Source organism: Equus quagga, chromosome 13 (genome assembly GCF_021613505.1).
Source record: "Equus quagga isolate Etosha38 chromosome 13, UCLA_HA_Equagga_1.0, whole genome shotgun sequence".
In the NCBI taxonomy this organism is placed as follows: Eukaryota; Metazoa; Chordata; class Mammalia; order Perissodactyla; family Equidae; genus Equus; species Equus quagga.
Window position 1 is genome coordinate 2,017,711 of NC_060279.1, and position 21,270 is coordinate 2,038,980.

The 21,270-nt window shown below is 55.8% G+C and overlaps 1 protein-coding gene across 1 annotated transcript in view; it reads left to right on the forward strand.

Moving 5' to 3' along the window:
• Positions 1–201: 201 nt before the first annotated feature.
• MFSD4A (major facilitator superfamily domain containing 4A) overlaps positions 202–21,270 on the forward strand; it is a 30,862-nt gene continuing 9,793 nt past the window's right edge. The window contains exons 1-6 of the mRNA XM_046682572.1: positions 202–701; positions 9,025–9,223; positions 9,921–10,181; positions 13,590–13,758; positions 14,196–14,311; positions 15,274–15,447. Of these exons, the coding sequence (XP_046538528.1) occupies positions 472–701; positions 9,025–9,223; positions 9,921–10,181; positions 13,590–13,758; positions 14,196–14,311; positions 15,274–15,447 (1,149 nt within the window). The 5' untranslated portion in view covers positions 202–471. The remainder of the gene's footprint in view (positions 702–9,024; positions 9,224–9,920; positions 10,182–13,589; positions 13,759–14,195; positions 14,312–15,273; positions 15,448–21,270) is intronic.

Consider the following 21,270-nt stretch of genomic DNA (forward strand, 5'->3'; position numbering starts at 1 on the left):
CCCAGCCTAGGCGAGGCGCCGGAAGATCCCAGCTCCAGTCTCTGCGTCCATACAGGACGTCTCGAGCTCTCAGCTTGCCCAGCTCTAAAATGGGCACGCAGGCCCCTCCGACCCTCCGGGCTGCATAAGGAGGCTGGTGGGAGGGGAGCTGGGCGGGAGAGGGGGTGGGAGTGAGGAGTGGCTCCTGGGCGCTCTCCCGCTGCCCGAGGAGGGGAGCCTGTGTGTTCGGGAAGGAGGGGGAGGCCTGCGCCCGGCGCCGCACGCGGAAGGCGCGGGCCCGACGCGGAGCCCGCGGGGCCGCACAGGCGCCCCGCCGCTCCCTGGGCCCGAGGGCGGGGCCCTCGCGGGGCGGCCCCTCCCCGCCCCTCCCGCCGGCCGCCGGCCTCCCGGGCCCGAGCGGCCCTCCGCGGGCGGCGCGGCACTTGGGCACCGCGCGCTCGGGCCAGCAGCCGGGAGCCCGCCAGCGGGGCCATGGGCTGCGACGGGCGCGTGTCGGGGCTGCTCCGCCGCAACCTGCAGCCCACGCTCACCTACTGGAGCGTCTTCTTCAGCTTCGGCCTGTGCATCGCCTTCCTGGGGCCCACGCTGCTGGACCTGCGCTGCCAGACGCACAGCTCGCTGCCCCAGATCTCCTGGGTATTCTTCTCGCAGCAGCTCTGCCTCCTGCTGGGCAGTGCCCTCGGGGGCGTCTGCAAGAGGACGTGAGTGCCAGCCCGCGCCCGCGCCCCGCTGCCGCCCGCACTCCGCGCCCACCCCCCAACCTCCCTTCCTTCCCTTCCCTTCCCTTCCCTTCCCTTCCCGCCGCCCTCGGCGCTGCCCCCGCCTCCTGGCAGCGGCGACCACCCCTCCCGGCTCCGCCAGCCGCGCCGCCTGAGCCGAAGGGCTGCCTCCTCCCCCACCCCAGCTCTCCCCGGAAACTCTCTCCAGGGACTGAAGGTGACTTCTGGATTATTTACTTGCCTTCGCTCACCCCTGTGAGGGGTACACCGTGTCTCACGCCTGTTCCCCCCACCCACACCCCTGGGGAGCGGAGTGGTGGAGTCTGCCCAGGTGGGAGGTCCAAGGTGTGTCCGTAGCCCCTGCTGCCGGAGCGGAGTTGGAAGAGGGTGGGGGCAGGAAAGTGGGAGTGTAGCCTCAGGGGCCACTCTAGGTGCCAGAGCTTGCTGCGGCTTGACGAGCGCCCTGGGGCGCGCTCCACTTAATTGTCAGCTCCAGCCCAGCCGACACAGGCTGTCCCTTCCCTTTCCCGGTGGCCACGGGGCTGGAGGGTCCTGTGTGGTCCTGCTCCTGAGGGGGCCAGGGTTCCTGTATTGGCCCCTGGAGGCAGAACCCTTCTGCTTCGCAGACATACAGGACCTGCCCGCTAGGGCCATGGGGGGAGGCACAGGTGTTTCACCCAAAGCTTGGTAAGGGCGCTTCCATCCTTGGTGCAGGGGTCCCCCTCCACTCCCCACCATGTTACTCCTCCCTGGCCTCTGCCCAAGGGCCGGGCTCTGGACTTTGCCTGCCATGCCCCAGAGATACCGTTTTGGATACCATTGCAGAGCCTGATTCTCTTACTCGAATTGAACAGGGCCACCTCCTTGGAGTCCTTTGGAAAGCCAGCAATATTCATTTTCCTAGTGCAGCTGGGAAAACAGACCCAAAGCAGAGCAGAGAAGATTTGCAAGCCATAGGCTGCAAGAGACTTCCCTAGCCCCAGCTCCTGGCTGGGGGGTTTCCTGGATTGCATGGACGCAAGCAAGCAGATGGCCTGGGAACGCTTGGGCTATCCCCGGGAAACCTCAGGGGGCCATCTGGGCCTAGGGCTCTTGCCCTTTGGCTCACTCCTAGAGGTGTCCATGAGGGTGGGTTTTCCTGTCCATCTCACTTCCAGAGATGAGAGAGGAGTACAGGTGTCACAGAGACAGAGCCCACTTGAAGCCACCCAACTGACAAAACGTCATCCGTTAGGGAGTGATTATCCCCATGGCCAAAATCCTCTTGTACACTGAAAAATTCCCTTAAGAAGCAAGTCTCCTTGTGTATGCTGGTGTTTCTGTGGGTTTTGTATAGGACTGGATGCATGTGAGACTCAGGAAATCTTACGAAGCAGCTCAAGGTCCCTTCTGATTCTGCCTAGTGGTTTAATTAGAAGCCTATCAGGGTGTTTTCTGTTTGGTTTTTTTTAAGTGCTGTGACTTGCAGAAGCTCCCTTACCTGGAACTTCTTAGGAACATGTGTAGTGCAAAGAACAGGAAGGGGATGAGGGTAATTCTAAATGGCAGGTTGGCGTGCCAGGTTTTGTGAAGGCAGCAGAGATCCCCTCCAGCTGGGCCATCTCTTCCTCCTTTGCTTTGTGCTTCTCTCAGGGTTACTCACTCCTCGGCGGCTCTGGGCAGGCAGTGGAAAGGGTCTTTTAGCAGGAAACCAGCTCACAGAAAAGAAAGTGATAATGGTAACAATAATATTGAGCACTTAGTGCCAGGCCCTGTTCTTAGTGCCTCACGTGTATCAACTCATTTAATCTTTACAACAACCCTGTAGAGGAGTACTGTTATCTCCGTTTTATGCATAAGAAAGCTGAGGCACAGAGAGGTTCAGAAATTTGCCCCAAGTCACACAGCTGTTAAGAGGCCTAGTCAGGATTTGAATCCAGGCATATGCCGCTAGCACCAGATACTTTGGCAATGCCTCTTGCTTTATGAGCAGTCAGCTTCAACTCTGCAGGATACAAGTTATGCACTATATACTCGCCAGGCACCCACACGGCATGAGGATCCCTATGAATACTCACGGGCTGCGTATTCCTGAGCTGATACTCCTGGGGAGGAAACTGTGGGCCTCTGGAGCTTCTAGCTAGGATCTGAGAGGTGGGGGTGGGGAGGGCGGGGAGTAGGGCCTATCAGTGTTTCAGGTTTAAATTCTGAACCTCAGTCCTCTTACCCCCAAGACAAGATGTCATCAAGAGCCCTTTCCTTTGGCTGAGAGCAAAGCAGACTTCAGTGGCAATGCAGGGATATCACGGGGGTGGCCTGTGTGCAGACGAGCGTCACCACCTAGCCAGGGCTGGGCAGCTCATCACAGTCCCCCATCCCCCACAACAAACAGAACAAACAGGCCACCCCCCCCCCCCCCCAAACCAGTCTCTAAAGCTGCTCGCGGCCTCTCCTCCCCACGTCTCAGTTAGAATGCTAATACCCCCGTGAGTGCTTTTCCGTGGAAGCGATTACTGCTGGCTGGGACTGGAGGGGATTGGTTTAACAGACCGAGGGCCAGCTGCTGCGGGGGACGGGGAGAGCGCGCAGGGACGGTGCGTGGGGGCGGAGGGTCGAGGCAGTGCCTCTTTCTCTAGGGTTCCTGCTCAAGTCCTGCCTACTGCTTGGCCCTGGCTGCCAGCGTTGTGCATTAGAAGGACTCTGTGTGGAGGGCCTTGGCTGTTAGAGTGGGTGCAGGGGAGGACAGGAGCCCTCTGCTCAGGGCAGGACCAGCTCCTGCTCTCGCTCTCGCTCTCTCTGGCTTCTAGCATAGACAGAGATCTTGAACGAGGCTGCCAAATGCAGGCCTAGAAAGAAGGGGGTGCAGTTACAGCCCGAAGAACCTGGACTAGACCTTCCTTGGGAAAGTCTTGCTTATTGTGAGCAGGAAACCATTCAGAGAAGAGAAGAACACGAAGCCACCTGGTGGGCAGGGTGTCTAGGTATGTGCTTTGTCAAACAGGAAGGAGGAGGAGGTGTTTAGACAAGAGCCTCGGGTTTTTTTCTGGTTTCTTGGGGACCTGTCTAACCACCCTGGGTAGACCCCTTTGTCTCAAAGGTGTCAGGTAGATAAATGGCTTCCAGAGGCTCCCCAGCCTTCTCCCAGTCTCCCCTTGTCCTCTCCCTTGCCTGCACCCTCTTAATTAAAGACTTGTTGACTTCTTCCTCTTTTTGCCCTATTCACTATCTCCTTCTCTACCTTTATTTTTTCTTGAATTCCTGCAAGTCCTGCCTTGCCCAAAACTCAGCTCTGACTCCCTCCTGCCCCTTGCATGAAACCCAGTCTTCCATGCAGGATTTCCCAAGATGCTGGCCCTCTGCATCCCTGGAACACAGTGCAAAAGCCAGCTCCTTCCTCTGAGCTGGGCCCTGGTTAGTCTTCCGTCTGGAAAGCCTCTGCCTCTCCTTCCTGCAGCCTCTCCACCTTTCAGCATGCAACAAACCTGGGCCAAAAGCCCACCAGGGGGCTGGCACCAGGCATGGTCATTGCTTTAAAAACCCTTCTCATCACAGAGTTACCATATGACCCTGCAGCAATTCCACTCCTAGGCGCATATCTCAAAGAACTGAAAATGTATCCACACAAAAACTTACACATGAATGTTCATAGCAGCATTATTCCTCGTAGCCAAAAAATGGAAGCAACCCAAATGTCCATCATTGGGTGGATGGGCAAACAAAATGTGGTATGTCCACACGATGGAATATTATTCAGCCATATTTCCCTTCCCTTTCTCCCTGGCTTGTGCTGCAGTCTCCAGCCTGCCCTAGCTGCCAGGGGGTTCCTTGTCTCCTGGTTTCTTGTCCTAGGCCCCTACTGCTCTCCGGGGCTGCCTGCCCCTTTAGGGTGGAGAAGGGCTGGGGATGCCCCTCGGTCTCCCTCGGTTCTGCGCTGTGGCCCTCTGCATGGTCCTTCAAAGAAGGAGATCTTCCAGGGTGGACAGGAGGATCCCTGAAGCAAGAGTGTGAGCAGACTGACAGTGTCTGCCCTCGAGTCAGTGTCTGCCCTGGGGTCAGTGCCTGCCCTGGGGTCAGTCACACTGGGGGCCTGGGGCTGGGCCTCACCAGCTTTCTTCCCCACCTTGGGGAGTGGAGGGTCAGACGGGCTGGCTGACACCTTACTGCTGAAGCCCTTCCGCTGTTTGGGAGCCAAGCAGCCTTTCCTCTCACAGCCCCAGGAGGGCCAGCGCCCACTGCAAGGCCAGGTCAAGGTAATCACGTGTGCCTTCTGGGTATGGCAGAGCACGGGGCTGCCAGGGGCCGTGTGCTCAAGGTCACACAGCAAACTGGCCGGGCAGGCCCCTCTAGCAGAGCCTGTGCCAGGCTGGGGCAGGACCTGGCTCCCTGCTCTCCCTCCGCATTTGCACCTTCCGTGTGGAGCCATTAATGAGTAACTCGACATTCTCAGGCTTCCTGAGGAAGGGATCCCTAGACGGCCTAGACCATTCCTGGGTCTCTGCGTGCCTTGAGGGCGTGGGGCTCTTCCTCTCACTGGCCTGAATTAACCTCTGAACCCAAGACCAGGGGAAGGACGTTCACTCCAATGGCCTTTGCCTGGATTGGGCATCAGAAAGCTGGCTCGGCAGTACTCTGCTCTTCCCCGCTCTGGCCTGTCTCCTGCTCTGTAAAATGAAGGAGAGGACTCTTGGGTCCTTGTTGCCTCGCTAGCAGTTCCTGGACCAGCCACCCGGGGTCGCCCCGTGGGCCCTGCAGCAGGCACAGAGGCAGGGCCTGGGGGAATCCAGGACCCTTTCTGCTGAGCGCACTTCTCTGGGCCTGGCAGTGATCTTTGGGGGAGCCTGGGGCTAGCAGGGAGGGGGTGAGCATCGGGCAGGGCATTCTGCAGGTGCCAGGGGAAGAGCCCAGTGAGTGCGCATTGTAACATCACACTCACCCCTCAAGGCAGCCTCACGAGGCAGAGCTTACTGTCTTCACTTTACAGGAGGAAACTGAGGCTCAGAGGGGCTGAGTGTAAGTGGCTTGCCCCAAGCCACACTGCTGGGAAGTGGCAGAGGTGGACCTAGGACCGGTCTCCTGATTGCAAACCCCACCACATCCGTGCTGCCAAAGCTGTTTCCACATTATTATTCTATAATTTTCAATTACTCACATTCCTGGAAGGGGCTGTTGACCAAACCATTAAGTGACCACACCAATTAGTGTATTTCAGTCTGGCTCTGGGATGTATCTGGGACTCCTTTTTACTTGGCAACAACATACCATTCTAAAGAAATTTGTTCAGGCTGATTTCTGGAATGCCCAGGCACAGCCTGCTGAGGGTGGGGGGTTCCAAACAAGGTTTCCTGTGGTGCAGCTGTCACCGTTTACTGGGAACAGGTCTCCATCCCACTGATGGCCAGGAACCCCAGCCCCAGGACGGGCTCGGCCCTCCCCAGCCCCAGCTGGCAGGGTGGCAAGTTCACATCACAGCCCAGGCGTTGGCAGGCGATGCGGGGAGGGAGCTTCCCGGGCCAGGCTCCGTCCAGCCTCTCCTTTCGGCCTGACAGCTCTCCCGCCTGTCACTGGGCCTGGGAACGAAAAGCCCCTGTGGGCATCTTAAGAATGAGAAGGGGAGAGGGTACAAATGGGAGAGAAGAGAAGAGAGGCCTGCACGGGGCAGCCCACTGGCCACCAGCCCTTCTCCAACCCCGAGCCTCCTGCTGTTCGCCCAGCACCTTTCTGTCAACCTGCCCGACTTTATTCTTCATCTCTTTGCTTCTGTCTCTCTCTCTCTGTCACCCCCATCCAACGCCCACACCAGGATCTCGACAGTCTGCAGCCCCCTTCCTCTGGCCATCCCATGTGGGGTGACGGGACAAGCCTCCCTCAAGCTCTGTTCCCGTTTCATCAGCAGCATCTAGCACCCCTGCCCGGAGCACCTTCTCAGAGCCAAGCGCCGTCTGGGCATGGGGTCCCGCAGTGGACGGGCGGCAGCACACGCCGTGGGAAGCCCGCAATGGAGCCAGCAGTTATAAGAGGGAGCATTTGAGCTCCCATGATGCTGGCAGAGGGGCCGCTGGGGCTCGTGTTCCGGCGACTGCTCACCGTTGCTCCCTGAGACCAGGGGTCTGCAGGATGTGGCCTGTGTTCCCTGCTGGCCACCTCGCTCTCCAGCCTGTAGGGGTCTGTGGCCCAGCAGCAGCGTTTTTACACACTCGCACTTGCACACACTCCTCCGTGGAGAAGCAGCGTGGGATAGGGAATATCAAGTCAGAAGAACTGGGTTTGAGTCAGGCTCTGTCAGCTACTTTCTTAGCGTTTCTCAGCCTCAGTTTACTCCTGGGTCAGATAGGCACCATCGCAAAGTCTCCCTCACGGCGTTGTCGCGTGCACCAGGTGTCTTGGACACTGTAGACAGATGCTCTTTGTCCCGTGTGCACGGTAGTGTTAGTTACCATTTTCTTTTCCCGCAGCTCCTTCCCTCTCAGTTTGCTGATCCCAGGCCCCGTTCCCTCGGGACTTTGCCACGGGACTGCTTGTTAGCCACTGTCAAGCTCTCCAGGGCCACAGCGATAACATGTAAACTCTCACAGGAGTGTTTGCCCTTGACTTAGCGCATCTGTGCTTCACCACCCAGTGCTGAGCGAGGTGGTGGGACTGTCAGGTCCGTGTACCGGGTCAGTGGGGGAACATTTAAGGGGGAGACGGGACCCTCTTGCTATCCTTGACGTCAGGCCACCCAGGAGGCTGCCTAGTCTATTTTGTGCAGGAACAGAAGGGGAAAAGGGCTGCTGTGAGAGCCTGCCGTTTTTATCAGCCCGTAGAGTGTGGGCCTCTCCTCTGCCGGGGCCGCGGAGGGCAGTGAGGCATGGCTCCCAGCTTGCGGGAAGCAGAAACACGTGAACTCAGTGGGCAGCCCGGGCTGTCCGTGCTCGGCCGGCAGAGCAGTGATGCCGAGAGGAACGAGGGGGTCGGGAGGGACCATGACAGGCCTTCCCACAATACCACCCCCCTGTTTCCCTCCCAATGCTGGGTAAAGTGAGTCCCTCCTCCCCCTCACAGCTCTGAGCTGGGGACAGGCAGTAATCTCCCCGGCAGATCAGCCTGGGAAGCAGAAAGAGAAAATAACAAGCTGTTGCTATCAGCAGAACCCTTCCTATAAAGGATTTTAATCAAAGATGGGACAAGATGGAAAGCTGAGAGCCCAGGGGGTCAGAGGCAAGAATCTCCTGGAAAAAAGTAGCAGAGCCTGGGGGCTCCTAGGGGCCTCCCTCTTTTCTTCAATGTGCTGGAAACTCAGACAGGCCTTTCTGCCACATAGGCACCTCCACACCCAGGTCCAGTAGCCAGATGGAGGGTGTGGGGGCTTTCCGACTTTTCATAGTCTGAGAAAGTTCCTCCACAACCTCCCTTCCAGCACCTTCTTGCTACCCAGTCTCCTGCCCCGCCCCCCCCCACCCCCCCCAGTTTGCCTTTCAGACTGGTCCCAGAGGATCCAGGGCCCCCTCCCTGTCTCAGCGTCTGCTCACTGGGCGGAGCCTCAGCTACTCCATGCACCCATTCGCTCGGGCCGTCATCACTCATGGTGGGGCAGGCCTTCAGCTGCCTGCTATGGGCTCCTGGAGGGTGGGGGGAAGGTCACCACTCAGACACTTCTCTGTGGGGACGGCCACAGGGCCTTCCTTCTGGACACTTGCCAGGCACAGAGCCCGAGACCTCTGTCCATGGAGAGGTCACCAAATTACCCAAATACCGGGGCTGTGCGCTTTGGTTCAGGCAGCTCAGGCCTGGTGCCTGCAGATGTTTTCCACTCTTGCGTGGGGAGGGCAGACTGCAGCCCAGCTCGGGGAATTTTGGGTCCAGGTTCCATCCCAGGTCCCACCTCCAGTCTCATGCATTTGACTCTGTTCCCTTGCAATGCTCAAAGCAGCTTGCCCTCACGCCATCCCTGAGAGGGATGGAAATATCCCCTGAGAGGGATGCACATTGTTTGTAAGTAAACAATTCAAAGTCTAAGAAAACAATGAGAACCTGCCTATGAGTAAAATAATAGCAGCTGGGCCTTGTGAGGTGCCCGTGGCACGGCATTACAGACTGTCTTCAGTTGTCACAGCCACCTGTGCGGTCAGGGTTGTTATCCGAGGAGACCGAGACATATCAGACATCTCACGCACAGCCCGTAGCTAATGAGTGACAGCCTTCTTCCAAAGCGCCTTCTGCTTCTACCAGAGGCTGGCGGAGATGTCTCAGCTTCCCCGTGACCACTCAGCCACTGGAGGACAAAGAGGGGGCTCTTCTTTCCAGGGGTGCCAGCCGCCTCCACTGACCTCACCCCTCTGCTCCTCAGCCTGGCCCAGTCGTTATGGGCCCTCTTCACCTCCTCTCTGGCCATCTCCCTGGTGTTTGCCGTCATCCCCTTCTGTCGTGACGTGAAGGTGCTGGCCTCCGTCATGGCGCTGGCCGGCCTGGCCATGGGCTGCATCGACACGGTGGCCAACATGCAGCTGGTGAGGATGTACCAGAAGGACTCGGCCGTCTTCCTCCAGGTCAGCCCACGGCGGGAGTGGGGCCGGGCGGGGGGGAGGGCACAGGGGAGCTCCCTGGGCTCTGTCTGTCTCTCCCAGCCCCCTCCATCTCGGCCCTCTCCCTGGGGCTAAGTATCTATTCCTTGGGCCGGGGTGGTGACTGAGAAAGAGCACCAAGGTCTCAGTTGAGTGTGGCCATGCCCACCTGGGACCCCTGGGCAGTTGCTCAATTTCTCTGGACTTGAGTCCCCTCATCTCTCGGATGGGGCGATGACCCCTCCGGCGCTACAGGGTGGCCACCGGAGGCCACATGCTGATGAGAGGAGGTTCTTCGTGAACTGGGAAGTGGCGTGATGGGAGGGCTCGCTGTCATCTTATTTCTTCTTCCTTCCTTCTCTTCCCACTTAGCTGTTCAGCCTTTCTCTTTATTAAAGCCCACTTGCCTTTGGGGTGTGAGGTGGTGGATACTAACATGGGAACAGCCCCGTCAGGGGTTAAGGTTTGGGAAAGAAGGGAGAGTGAAGGAGGGGTTGGCCACTGTCACCAAGTTACCCAGGCTAGGAAGGTGGCTGAGAGGAGCTTCCTCCCTCCCCTCTCCCGCCTCCCGCTCCCTGTTGCTCCCCATGCTGGAGCGAGGCGGGGCGCCCCAGATGGGACACAGGGCGTGGGGGATAAAGCCTGAGCCATCCCCCACCCTCCATTTCTCCTCCCTCCACAGGTTCTCCATTTCTTTGTGGGCTTTGGGGCTCTGCTGAGCCCTCTTATCGCGGACCCCTTCCTGTCTGAGGCCAGCTGTTTGCCTGCCAATAACACAGCCAACGCCAGCTCCGGCAGCCACCTATTCCACGCATCCCGGGTCCTGGGCCAGCACCATGCTGACGCACGGCCTTGGTCTAACCAGTCGCTCCCTGGGCCACCCCCGCAGGACGGGGCAGGGACCCGTGTGTCCTATGCCTTCTGGATCATGGCCCTGATCAATGTGAGTGCCAATGGGACAGGGCTGGGTGGGGACAGTCACACATACCTGTCCATATGAGCTCCCAGTGCAGAGTCTTCTGATTCTGAGCAAGGTGCTGGGGCTGAGGTGTGACCTCAGGAAGGCAAGCAGAGGGGAGAACTGACCCCCAGGGATTCATCTGCACACTAAGAGGGTGGTGAGCGATCATCCGGAAGGTCCTTCAGTCGTGACTTCCTGTGGTCGAGACTGTAAGGCAGGCAGAGCGGTGCCTGAGCAGGTTTAGCACAATGACGTCAGGGCCAGCCTTCAGGCCGTCTGAGGCTCCATGGGAAACCAGCTCTTTTCCTCCCAGGTCAGATGAAGCAGAGCTGGGAGCACTGCAGGCCGTGTCACGCTCCTCTCTGGGACCCTCAGTCTCTGGTGGGAGTCCCCTGTGCCTGCTGTGAGGTGGGCTCCTGTGAGCCGGGGGATAGACGCGAGATGACCCTGCCTGCCAAGGCTGCCTTGGTGGGAGCAGAGCAGAGAGACCACCTCACCGTGACTGGGCCCCTCACTGAGGCCCCTCTGTACCCCTGGCTCTCATCCTCCCCTGCCACGTCAGCACTGACTCGGATCCCTTCTGGAAACCTCCTCTGGCACTCTGCAACCCAAGAGGAGTTCCCCTACATTAGCCCAGGCTGCAGCCAGAGAGTGGTGGGTTCTGCTCTCCCCCCTCTAGCTTGGGAAGGACTGTTATGAACACGGGACCAGCCCTGGCCTCCTGGCTTGGGCTGGGGTGGGCTGGGGTGGGGAGTGCTGGCCTGGCTGCGGGATGGAGGCACCGCACAGCTTGCCACCCTGACTTAAGAGCCTCTTGTTGCACCAGGCCAACTCATCAGCTGTCCAGAGGCAGGCAGCCTGGGCTCAGGCACTACCCCCTGCCCAGCTACTGCTGGGCCTCAGTGATGCCGCATGTGCAGCATGAAAGGGGCCTTTGAGACCACCCAGGCCCACTGAGCAGCAGGGTGACACCGGCTCAGTTGGGGCCCTGATCGGGCCTAGCAAGAGGCAGGGCCGGGCCGGAACCCTGACTCCCGCACAAACCTCCTCCCTGCCGCCCCATGGTCACTGCTCATTTTTCCTTTCTTTCTTCTCCTTTGTAACTTCTGTAGCAGAATCTTCGCTGGGGCCTCTCAAAAACACACCCCTCTCCCTCTGCTCCTTCCCTTTTCTGCCAGGCCCACTTTGGGGCCTGTGCCCTCCAAGGGGACCAGCGTAGGGCAGGAGCACTGTTGGTGCAGTGTCAAGGCTGTGCCTCCAGGACCGGGAAGCCGGAAGGCCCAGCCTGAGCCTGAGGGCTGTTTGCTCGGCCCCACAAGGTGCAGACTGCAGGCACTGTGTTTGCTGCAGGGTTTCCGGGCTGTTTCCATTGGTTTGTGTCTGAAGATAAACACTCCAGCACAGAAGAGAATGGCGCTGTGCATGCATGTGGGCACGCACTTGCACACGTGCTCACACACCCACCCCCACCCACACAGAGGCACAGCCCACCTGGCATTCTGCCTCCCTGAATGGGCTTCTTATGCTGATCGTGTGTGTTCCTGCGCCCCGCAAGCCAATGCCCTGTGAAGCCTTTCCCCCTGGCCGTCTCCCTGGAAAGCCCCACCTGAGCGATCGCCTCTTGTACAGCTGTTTCCCCTTGGCCTTCACCCGGGCACTCTGCCACCGCAGGCCTCTGCATGTGGGTTTCCTGTTTCCCCCATCAGACTGGAGGGAGGGCTTGTCTCCCCCTTCAGACCCGGGACTCCTGAGGGCAGGGCTGTTTTCCTCCCACTCAGGCCCACTTTGTGTCTCTAAGGCCACTGAGGGGAAGGAGGTCTGACTTTAACTTGTTTTGGAGTGTGGACGAGGCTCCCAAGGTGCCCACAGAGGAGCGATAGGGCGGGGGCATGGGGAAATGCCCGGATGGGCCAGCCTGGCTCCAGGCGAAGGGGAGGCTCCTGTTGAGCGGCACCAGGCAGGGGCTGGCAGTGCGCTGACTTCCATGTCTCCCCGCTGCTCTGCCTGTGAGCCCAGAGAAGCCTGTCAGCCTGGGAAGCTTCTGCGGGCCCCAGGCTCCCTCTCTTTCCTAGGCAGGAGGAACGGGGGGAGGTGCAGCAGGAAGGGCAGAGGTTAGGCGTGAGGCGCTTCCTGGCAGCGAGGGGGGTCAGTGCCGGCAGGGCGCCCTGGGGGGTGGTGGAGCAGGAGGCGTCCGTGGGGCTCTGGGGAGCTCGGAACGCCTAAGCGGCTTGAGGTAAATGGCAGTGAGCGGACCCTTAAGCTTGTGTGTGCGTGTTGCTTGTAGCTGGCATTTTTTCAATCAAAAGGAGCCCATGTCTCTGTTTTCCAGACACCAAGCCCCTGAGGACAGTCTCTGTGCCCTCCCGGGGGGTAATATCACCCAAACAGCCCCTGAGGACAGCCTCTGTGCCCTCCCAGAGGTTAATATCACTCAGACAGCCCCTGAGGGCAGCTTCTGTGCCCTCCCGGGGGATAATGTCACCCAGACAGCCCCTGAGGATAGCCTGTGTGCCCTCCCGGGGGGTAATGTCACCCAGACAGCCCCTGAGGACAGACTCTGTGCCTTCCCGGGGGGTAATGTCACCCAGACAGCCCCTGAGGACAGCCTGTGTGCCCTCCCGGGGGGTAATGTCACCCAGACAGCCCCTGAGGACAGCCTCTGTGCCCTCCCGGGGGGTAATGTCACCCAGACAGCCCCTGAGGACAGTCGCTGTGCCTTCCTCGGGTATAGTGCCCCAGATAGCCCCTCAGGTGGAGACGGCACCCACAGCTGTGGGATGCCTGGGCCCCAGTCCAGCCCTGCCCCGCGTCCGCTGTGTGACTGGGTGCTAACACTCTGGGCCTCCAGCTTACTGCTCAGGTCTCTTCCAGTTGTAACAGGTGATGACTAAGTGACAACTGTGAGCCTCATTTGCCCCGTCTGGAAAATGAGGGTAATTCTGCCTAGCACATTTTATAGAGCTGCGATGAACAAAATGAAAAGTTTGTAAATCGTCACGGGGTCTCACAGCCTGAAGGGTGGGAGCCAGCGCCAGCGCTGTTCAGGCCGTTAGAAATGAGTTAGCCTCTGGCACCTCTCCTGTGCCAGCAGAGGTGCCAGCAGAGGTACGGCACGAGGCCAAGCTTTGCATGTGATGAGTACCTGTCCCAGGGAGGCGGATGTGGTTAAGATGGGGCAGCAATTGCACCAGCCTGCCCCGGGTCAAGGCACCTGGCTGCATTAGCTGGGGATGGCTCTTAGGTGGCCCCCGTAAGAAAGAGCTGTCTTCTCCCAGGACTGCGCAGACCCTGTGCGTGCCCTACACCTGTGTGGAGGTGGAAGCAGTGGGCCTGGCGTGGGAGGGGGAGCCCTGTGGGAACAGGGCTCTCCTGACCGCTGCTCACCTCCAGCTCCCGGTGCCCCTGGCGGTGCTGTTTCTGCTGTCCAAAGAGCGGCTGCTGACCTGCTGCCCTCAGAGGAGGCCCCTGCTCCTGTCTGCGGACGAGCTCGCCCTGGAGACGCAGCCTCCTGAGAAGGAAGACGCTTCCTCGCTGCCCCCAAAGTGTCAGCCCCACCAAGGTAGGGGCTCTCGTGAGCTTCTGTGCTCACAGCCCCACACTGAGGCTTCCCTAGGACCCCACCCCCAGGCTGAACGCAGATCACAGGTGATAATGGTTGGAAAAAAACACCTTGGCACTTAATGGTCTCCTGAGGCAGAAGATGGAGCAACCTGGCCAGGAGAATGAGGAAGGCAGACTTCTGGCTCCAACCGCCATTCTGCCTAACCCCACCTGTGTCAGTGTGGGCAAGTTACTTGACCTCTCTGAGCCTTGCTTCCACCAGGACTATGAGATGTGGAGGGGCTCTCCCTAACAGATGGTTGGAAGCTAGAGAAGGTGGGAGGTAGTGAGGGGTCTCCGATCCTGCCGGGGCTCTTCATTCAGCCACTTCCTCTGGGTGTGCAGAGTGAGGGGAGCAGTAGCTGAGACTCACCCCTGTTCCTGTGTCTCACCCAGGGCACGGGGACCTGTTCAGCTGCTGCCAGAGGAAGAACTTCAAAGGAGCCCCGTATTCCTTCTTTGCCATCCACATCACAGCCGCCCTGGTGCTGTTCATGACCGATGGGATGACGGTGAGCCTGCGTTCGGAGGGTGCCCTTATCAAGCTCGAGTCTGGGGATGGTGAGGGGAAGGAGGAGCACCCAGGTTCCCTAGAGACCTCACATGTCTTACAGTCAACTTGGAAATTCAAACTAAATAAAAGTCCCGGGGAAGACTGTCTCCAGTTCGTTCACAGCCCCGTGAGACTATGGTCTTCTGCCCCGGCCATTTGTTTTCATTTTTGTTGACTCTGGATGGGGGCCTGCCTGGTTTGTTGCTGAGGACAGGCTCCCCACGCTTTTTCAAAGGAGCAGAGCCCTGTCCCCTCAAGTAGAGGTCATTCCAAATAAACCTCGGGGCACTCGGCTTCCTGGAACTCACTCCAATCCTGGGCTTCTCACGCCGCAATGTAAACAAGCTGCAGGCAGGACCTGGGCCCTATTTAGTGCCTGTTTCCAGAAATCTCTTAGGATTAGATTAAGACAGTTTTGAATGGCTGACTAACTGATTGCCATATGAGGGACTCTCCAAAGAGAAGGCCAGAAAAAACTTAGATGACCTGGTGGGAAGTGCTCGTGCCGGTACTGGTTGACTTCCAGCTCTCAGGGTGACCTGGGGCAAGTCACTTCTCCCTGCCCTCGTTTGTAACGTGGGATGCGTGTGCACACTGTTGTTTAGCTGCGGCACCTTCCTTCAACAAAAAACCTTCTGTGGAATCCTCATACAGAAGGCGTGGTGGGACGCTTGCATGCCAGATCCCTCGGGACTCCCTGGGGAGATCCAGAGACACCTCCCTGGAACCCCCAGACCTGTGGCACCCCAGGGTCTGTTCTCAGCTCAGGCCTGTGTGTCGAGCTGTGTCTCAGCTCACCCTTTGCTGAGCCTCTAGGAGCAGGACAGTCCTCCCCGCGCCCATAGCATGCCTGCCCCAGCCTCGGCTTCCTTTGAGAGGTGTGGTCTGCAGGCGTGCTCAGCAGGGCCTGTCTCTCCACAGGGGGCATATTCTGCCTTCGTGTACAGCTATGCAGTGGAGAAACCCCTGTCTGTGGGACACAAGGTGGCCGGTTACCTCCCCAGCCTCTTCTGGGGCTTCATCACCCTGGGTCGGCTTATTTCCATCCCCGTCTCCTCAAAAGTGAAGCCAGCCACCATGGTTTTCATCAATGTGGTAAGTGGCCTCCTTTCACTTCTTGAAGGTGCAGGAGAAGCTTTCTCTCCTGGCTCTCCCACTGCCCCAGGACATTTGCTCAGGACTGGACTGTGCCGACAGGGTGGGAAGGTAGGAGCAGAGGGAAGAGAGGAGAGGAGAGAGATGCTGGTGGGGAAGGGATGGAAATCCCGTAGATGGAGCCTGCCCATGTGATCTTGGAAAAGTCTCTTCCCCTCTCTGGGCCTCTGATTTTGTTCCCATAAAAGGAAGGGGCTTTAGGAGGTGGCTACTGCTGTGTGTGGAGCAGATCCCAGCCGTCCGCCTGCCAGGAGTATGAGAGAAGCAGGTGCGGGCCTGGGTCCCCTCTTTTTCCCCTTGGTGCCCAGCTGGTCGGAGCCCTGTGGCTAGGGGAGGCCGGGGACACAATGGCCTTTCGAGTCACAATCGCTGGGCTGGGGCCTGGGAATTTGCATTTTGAAGCTCTCCCAGCTGATTCTTAAGTGGCCAGACTGGCATGTAGGACGGCCTTCCAGGAACTGCTCTGCCTGGGAAGCAGGAGGCCTGGGCCTGAGTAAGGCCTGAAGATTTCTGCCCCATTGTGTGTCCATGTCACCATCTATGACAAAGGGGTCCAGATTATAGACTCCTGTAGGGTCATCTAGCCCAACCTCCCACCAGGGCTTGAATCACCCCTGTAATAGCCCTTCCAAGGGATCCACGATCTGTTAAATACCTCCAGTGACTGGGAACTCACTACCTTTCCAGGCAGCCCAATCCACTGTCAGAAAGTGCTTCCTTGGATTGAGTTTCTAGTGGAGAGGGAGGTGGGAAATAATGTTGGGGCCATGGAGACCAAAGATCTTGAGCCCCAAGAAAGGCCCTTGGATTTGGCCCTTGTGCTGGTTGATGACCTTCAAGAAAGAAATTTCCATTCAACGTCCATGGGAGTTAGGGAGGGTAGAAGCCAAACACCAGAGTTTGAGGGTGAGAGGTAGGTGGGAAGTGGTAGCATGGACATTACAAATATTTCTGAGCTGAAGGCAGTTTTGTGTGACACGAGTTGGGTGGTGTGAGCCTGTCTGTAGGCAGGGGAGGAAGCACTGTCAGAGTGATGGAGTGGGGAAGGCCCTGGAGGGGGAGGGGGTGAGCGGTGTGGAAGGAAGCGCTGAGCCCAGTGAGGACGGCTTGGCCCGTGGAGCTGGGGGCGGGGGGTGTGAGGCAGGGAAGGAGGAGGACTCCACAAGTCTGTGACGTGGAAGAGTGAGGGTTCTGCTGGTGGCCAGCCTCTGTGGGGCATGAGGCCAGCTGCTTAGAGAGAGGGGCGTGGGGTGGGACTCTGGGTTTGAGAGAAGGCAGAAGGTCTGAAGCATCCACAGGACTAGGCCCTGATGATAGAACTCACCTGGGGTGCTGGGTTTCAAAAAGGAAAATCAGATTCCTGGGCCCAGCCCTGACGTTGTGAGTCAGAATGTCCAGAGGAGAAGCCCACAATCTGTATATTTAACACAGGCATCCTGGGGCAGGGTACACATCATCGAGCAGGTGTGGGGCGACACTGCCCCAGAGCAAGTGATTCCCAAGACACTAGACCTACTGGAGGTGCTTTTGGAAAATACAGATTCTTGGGCCTCTAGCCCAGAGGTTCTGATTCCGGGGGCGTAGAGAGGATGTTTGAAGATGTTTCAGGTGTTTAAAGCATTTGATGGGCACCCTGTTGGGACTACAGCTGAACAGCCCTGAACCAGCTCCCCGAGGCTGCAGCTGCCGAGTGACCATCTCGTAGCTGCGGCGACCACTCCTGAGTAGTCCTCTCATTGTTCAATTAACAGTCAGCCTGCTCTCAGCGCTCCTGGTCTCAGCACTGCTGCTGGCTGATGCGCCCGCACTCTGTGCAGGCCTCTCCAGGGGGCTGCGGGGTTGCCAAGTGCTCTCAGCCGAGGGCTCTGCCTCCAGCTTGCTTACAGTAGACTGGAGAAGATGGGCAGGGGAGGGGGACGGTGGGCCCTGGCACGGAGATGAGGACGAGGAGTTGGGAGGCAGGTGGGAAGCAGACTGAGGAGGGGGCCGCACCCAGTGGGAGGACAGTTGGTTGTCAGAGTGGCTAATTCACCCTGGGCATACTCAGTCTTCTGTCACCCAGGCTAAAATAAGAGAGTTAGGTATTTTTAAAATTTCCCCAAGTCTAGAGATTGTCAGGCTTGCCTGGAAATGTGTGTGGTTTGTAAGTGGGGTGGCCAGGTGGTGGGGGGGGAGCAGAAACAGCATCTTCAAGGTACTGGTTCTACCCCAGGCTCATAAGTTGACCGCTAACTCTCCGGAAGCTGCCAGCCCCCTGAAGAGCAAGGGGCGAGTGCTCCTGGCAGAGGGCACTGCTGGCGAAAGGAGCCAAAGGGCCACTAACTTGGCGAGAGCATGGTGGGCAGGGTCCGGGCGGGGAGCAGAAAGAGCCAAGGTTGGGGAAGCAGACCCGGGCCAGATCCTGTAGGGTTCTGAAAGCCAGATTCTGGATTTCATTTTAAGTAGGCGGAAAGCCTTTAGAATGTTTTAAGTAGGAATGGACATGATCTCCTTTGCATTTTAAAAGCACACTCTGGTTGTTCTGCGGAAGAACGAATTATACAGGGCGAGAGTGATGCAGGAGACGCGGGGGCCACTATGGCAGTCCAGGTAGGGGAGGTGGTGGCCAGGTCAGGATGGTCAGGATGAATTGGGAGTGGGACAAGATTCTGAGAAACATTTTGGGACTTGCCATTGGCTGGAATGTAGGAGGGAGGGACGAGGAATCAAGGACCTTAGATACAAGGGCTTGAGCAGCTGGGTGGGCGGGATGCTATTAACTGACGTGGGGAAGAGCAGGTTTGGGGCAGGAAAGGAGGAGTTCTCTTTTGCCCACCTTGTTGGTGTAGAGGAGGAAGAATTATTCCTCTCCCCTCTGGGTCCTTCTGGCTGGTCTAGGAATTAAATTCACAGGAGACAGAATAACAGGAGAAAATCAAACAAAGTTTAATAACATGGATACATAGGAGACACCCAGGAAAACTGAGTAACTCCCCAAAATGGCGGAAGCCGCCACCTTAAATGCCATTTTCAGCTAAGGACAGAGAAGGGTGTTGGGGGTAGTGATTTGGGACTTCAAAGGGGAGGAAGGCAGTTCACATGGAGATGAAAATGCAAATGTTTGGTAAACAAGTGTTTGCTGGGCCACCTATAGACAGTGTGACCTGAGAGAGAACTTTGACGAGAGTGGGCTTCGCAAGGGTCCTCCCAGACTACCACACCCAGAGTTATCCATGGTGACGGCCTGTCCTGGGCCAGGGCTTCTACCCTGAATTCTTTTAGGCAGTTAGGGGAAAGGTCAAAGTTTCTTTCAGAGTCTTTTGTCCTTAAAAATAATCAAGCCAGGGCCAGCCCCTGTGGCCTAGTGGTTAAGTTTGGCACACTCCACTTTGGCGGCCGGGTTCAGTTCCCTCCCAGGCATGGTGGCCATGCTGTGGTGGCAGCTCACATACAAAAAGAGGAAGATTGGCAGCAGATGTTAGCTCCAGGTGAATCTTCCTCAGCAGAAAATAAATAAATAATCAAGCCAAAGAGACACATTTTGGGGTGGCGGATTATGATCCCCCACAGTCCCAGCTTGGAAATGTTAAGAAGTTTCACAGTCCGGAAGCTGAGTTGGTAGGTTGTTTCCATCTCATGAACTGGTCTCTTAGTTCTGATGACAGGTCAGTCCAGTTAAATTCATTTCAGGAGGCAGTGATTCAGGTGGGCTCCCAAAGTTAGGCCTATGATGTATAAGCAAGCAATCAGGGATTTAATAAGCACTTTTATGCAAACAAAAAGAAAAACAAGGTTAAATGGCTGGAGCAAATTATAACCCAGTTTCTGAGCCCAGGGGACAGCCAGTCAAGAAGATCTCTAGACATCAGGGTGAAGCATCTCTTGCATCTTGAGAAGTCGCTGATGATGCCATTGAGCGTTCGGTATCCTTTTGAGGGGCTGACACAGTAGCAGGTATGAAGACTGTCTTAGGATGGGCTATCGTGGTGATCTCTCTGAAGTTTGTATCAGGTTGCCCAGCTTCAGTTTGCAAGGCTTCAGGAACAAGGGTGGTTTCAGTTCTCAATGATTCCAAGTGAAAATGTTGGAAAAAATTGAAAACATTAGTTAGGAAATTTTTAGCCAGAAATTTCAGGAGACTAGAAGAATTCAGGATCCAGTTCAGTTTACAGATAGGAAACAAAAACCTCAAAGACAATTAACAGAACTGAAATCTAATATTGTAGTTTCTACTGAAACAATTTTTCTCTCTAAAATCACCCTCTTTTTTTTTCTTTTTTTTTTTTACCAAAGATAGCCAAATGAAGACTCATTAGTTTGTAAAGTAAGTCTAGTTTCAATGAACTTGGCCCAATTATTTACATAGTACAACAACAGAAGCAGGTGATCACGTAGGCTCTTTTAAATCTGCTTTGCTGGAACTTTTCATAAGATATCTCAGATTGAACTTCAAAGGCCTCTTGAGGTCAGGAAAGCCAAGGACTTTTTATCAGACTCTGCCTGCAGTACCTTAGATTTGGGTGAATTCCTCTCTTCTCAAAGTCCCCAAAATGTCCTGAGGTTCTTTGCATCTTCCAGGAAGTAACCTTTACTCACCTGGTAAGGTTGATGGGAACCCTGTAAGCAAGTTGCCAGGCCAGTATTTCCAACTGGCTTTATTTGTTTTATAAAGTCAATCTTTGTCCCTTAAAGCTGTTTTGGTCATATCTGAGTCTATGCATGTCTCTCGCAAATATGACATTCCAGTCAAAGCTTTGGCAATATAACCAATGTTTCCAATTGTGTCCTGTTATAAGGAGAACAGATTCTTATTGAACTTATGCAAATAACTATATTGCCACGAAAATAAGAATATTCACTCACTAAGAGTTTCCAAATTCTGGAGGGATCAGGTAGGGAGAAAAAAGATAAATGTTTCAATTCTGCTCACAAAGGTATAATTTTCCAAGTTGCTATAAGTCATAGTTAGCTTAAGAGAAAAGAGAAAAAAGTTTCCTTAAACCTGAGAAAACAAAATATTTAAAAATCAGCAATATTTCAAATGAAAAGTCATAAACATTGTAATCATCCTCATTAATTCATTTAGTCCCATGTAATCAACTTTTGACCTTGACCTTCTGTTAGCAGTTTCGTGAAGTCGTCAGTTTTTCCATTAGTTCTATAATTCCTCACCCAGTTCAGTGTTATGATCTGAAAGTTTATCAGAAACTTGTATTCTAGAGTAAGTATGAGAGTCTTTTCCGTGAATCTCTGAAGATGAAACGTATTTGCAACAGCACAGTAAAACGAAACCGTCTGTAAATGAGAAAAGACTTCACAATGGCAATTGACAAACTTGGCTATTTTTGTGCATATAGTATTTTAAGATAATAACTAGAATTTATGACTGATAATCAAGACAGGTCAGAATTTTAGAAATGTCATATAATTTTTAACACATATCAATAACATTTACCCATCTAGTATCAGGTCCGTATGAAACAATTCTTAGTTATCCATTTAACCAAAGTGACAACAGATGTTAAAGACAAACAGAGAGTTAAACAGTTTTAAAAACCTTCATTTTCTTAACAGACCTCAGCCTTTTTGAACATAGGAAATTATTTTGACAAAACATAGAATTTCTGTCTTGTTGGTAGATTTACTCAAAGGAAAAGAAAAACCTTTTACAATTTCTTTGTCGAGAGCAGACAAAAAGTTTAAGAAAACTATCCTGTTAAGAGAGAGAACACCAAATTTTAACCTTGCACCAGCTTACTTTTGATTTTGAAACTCACTTACTTA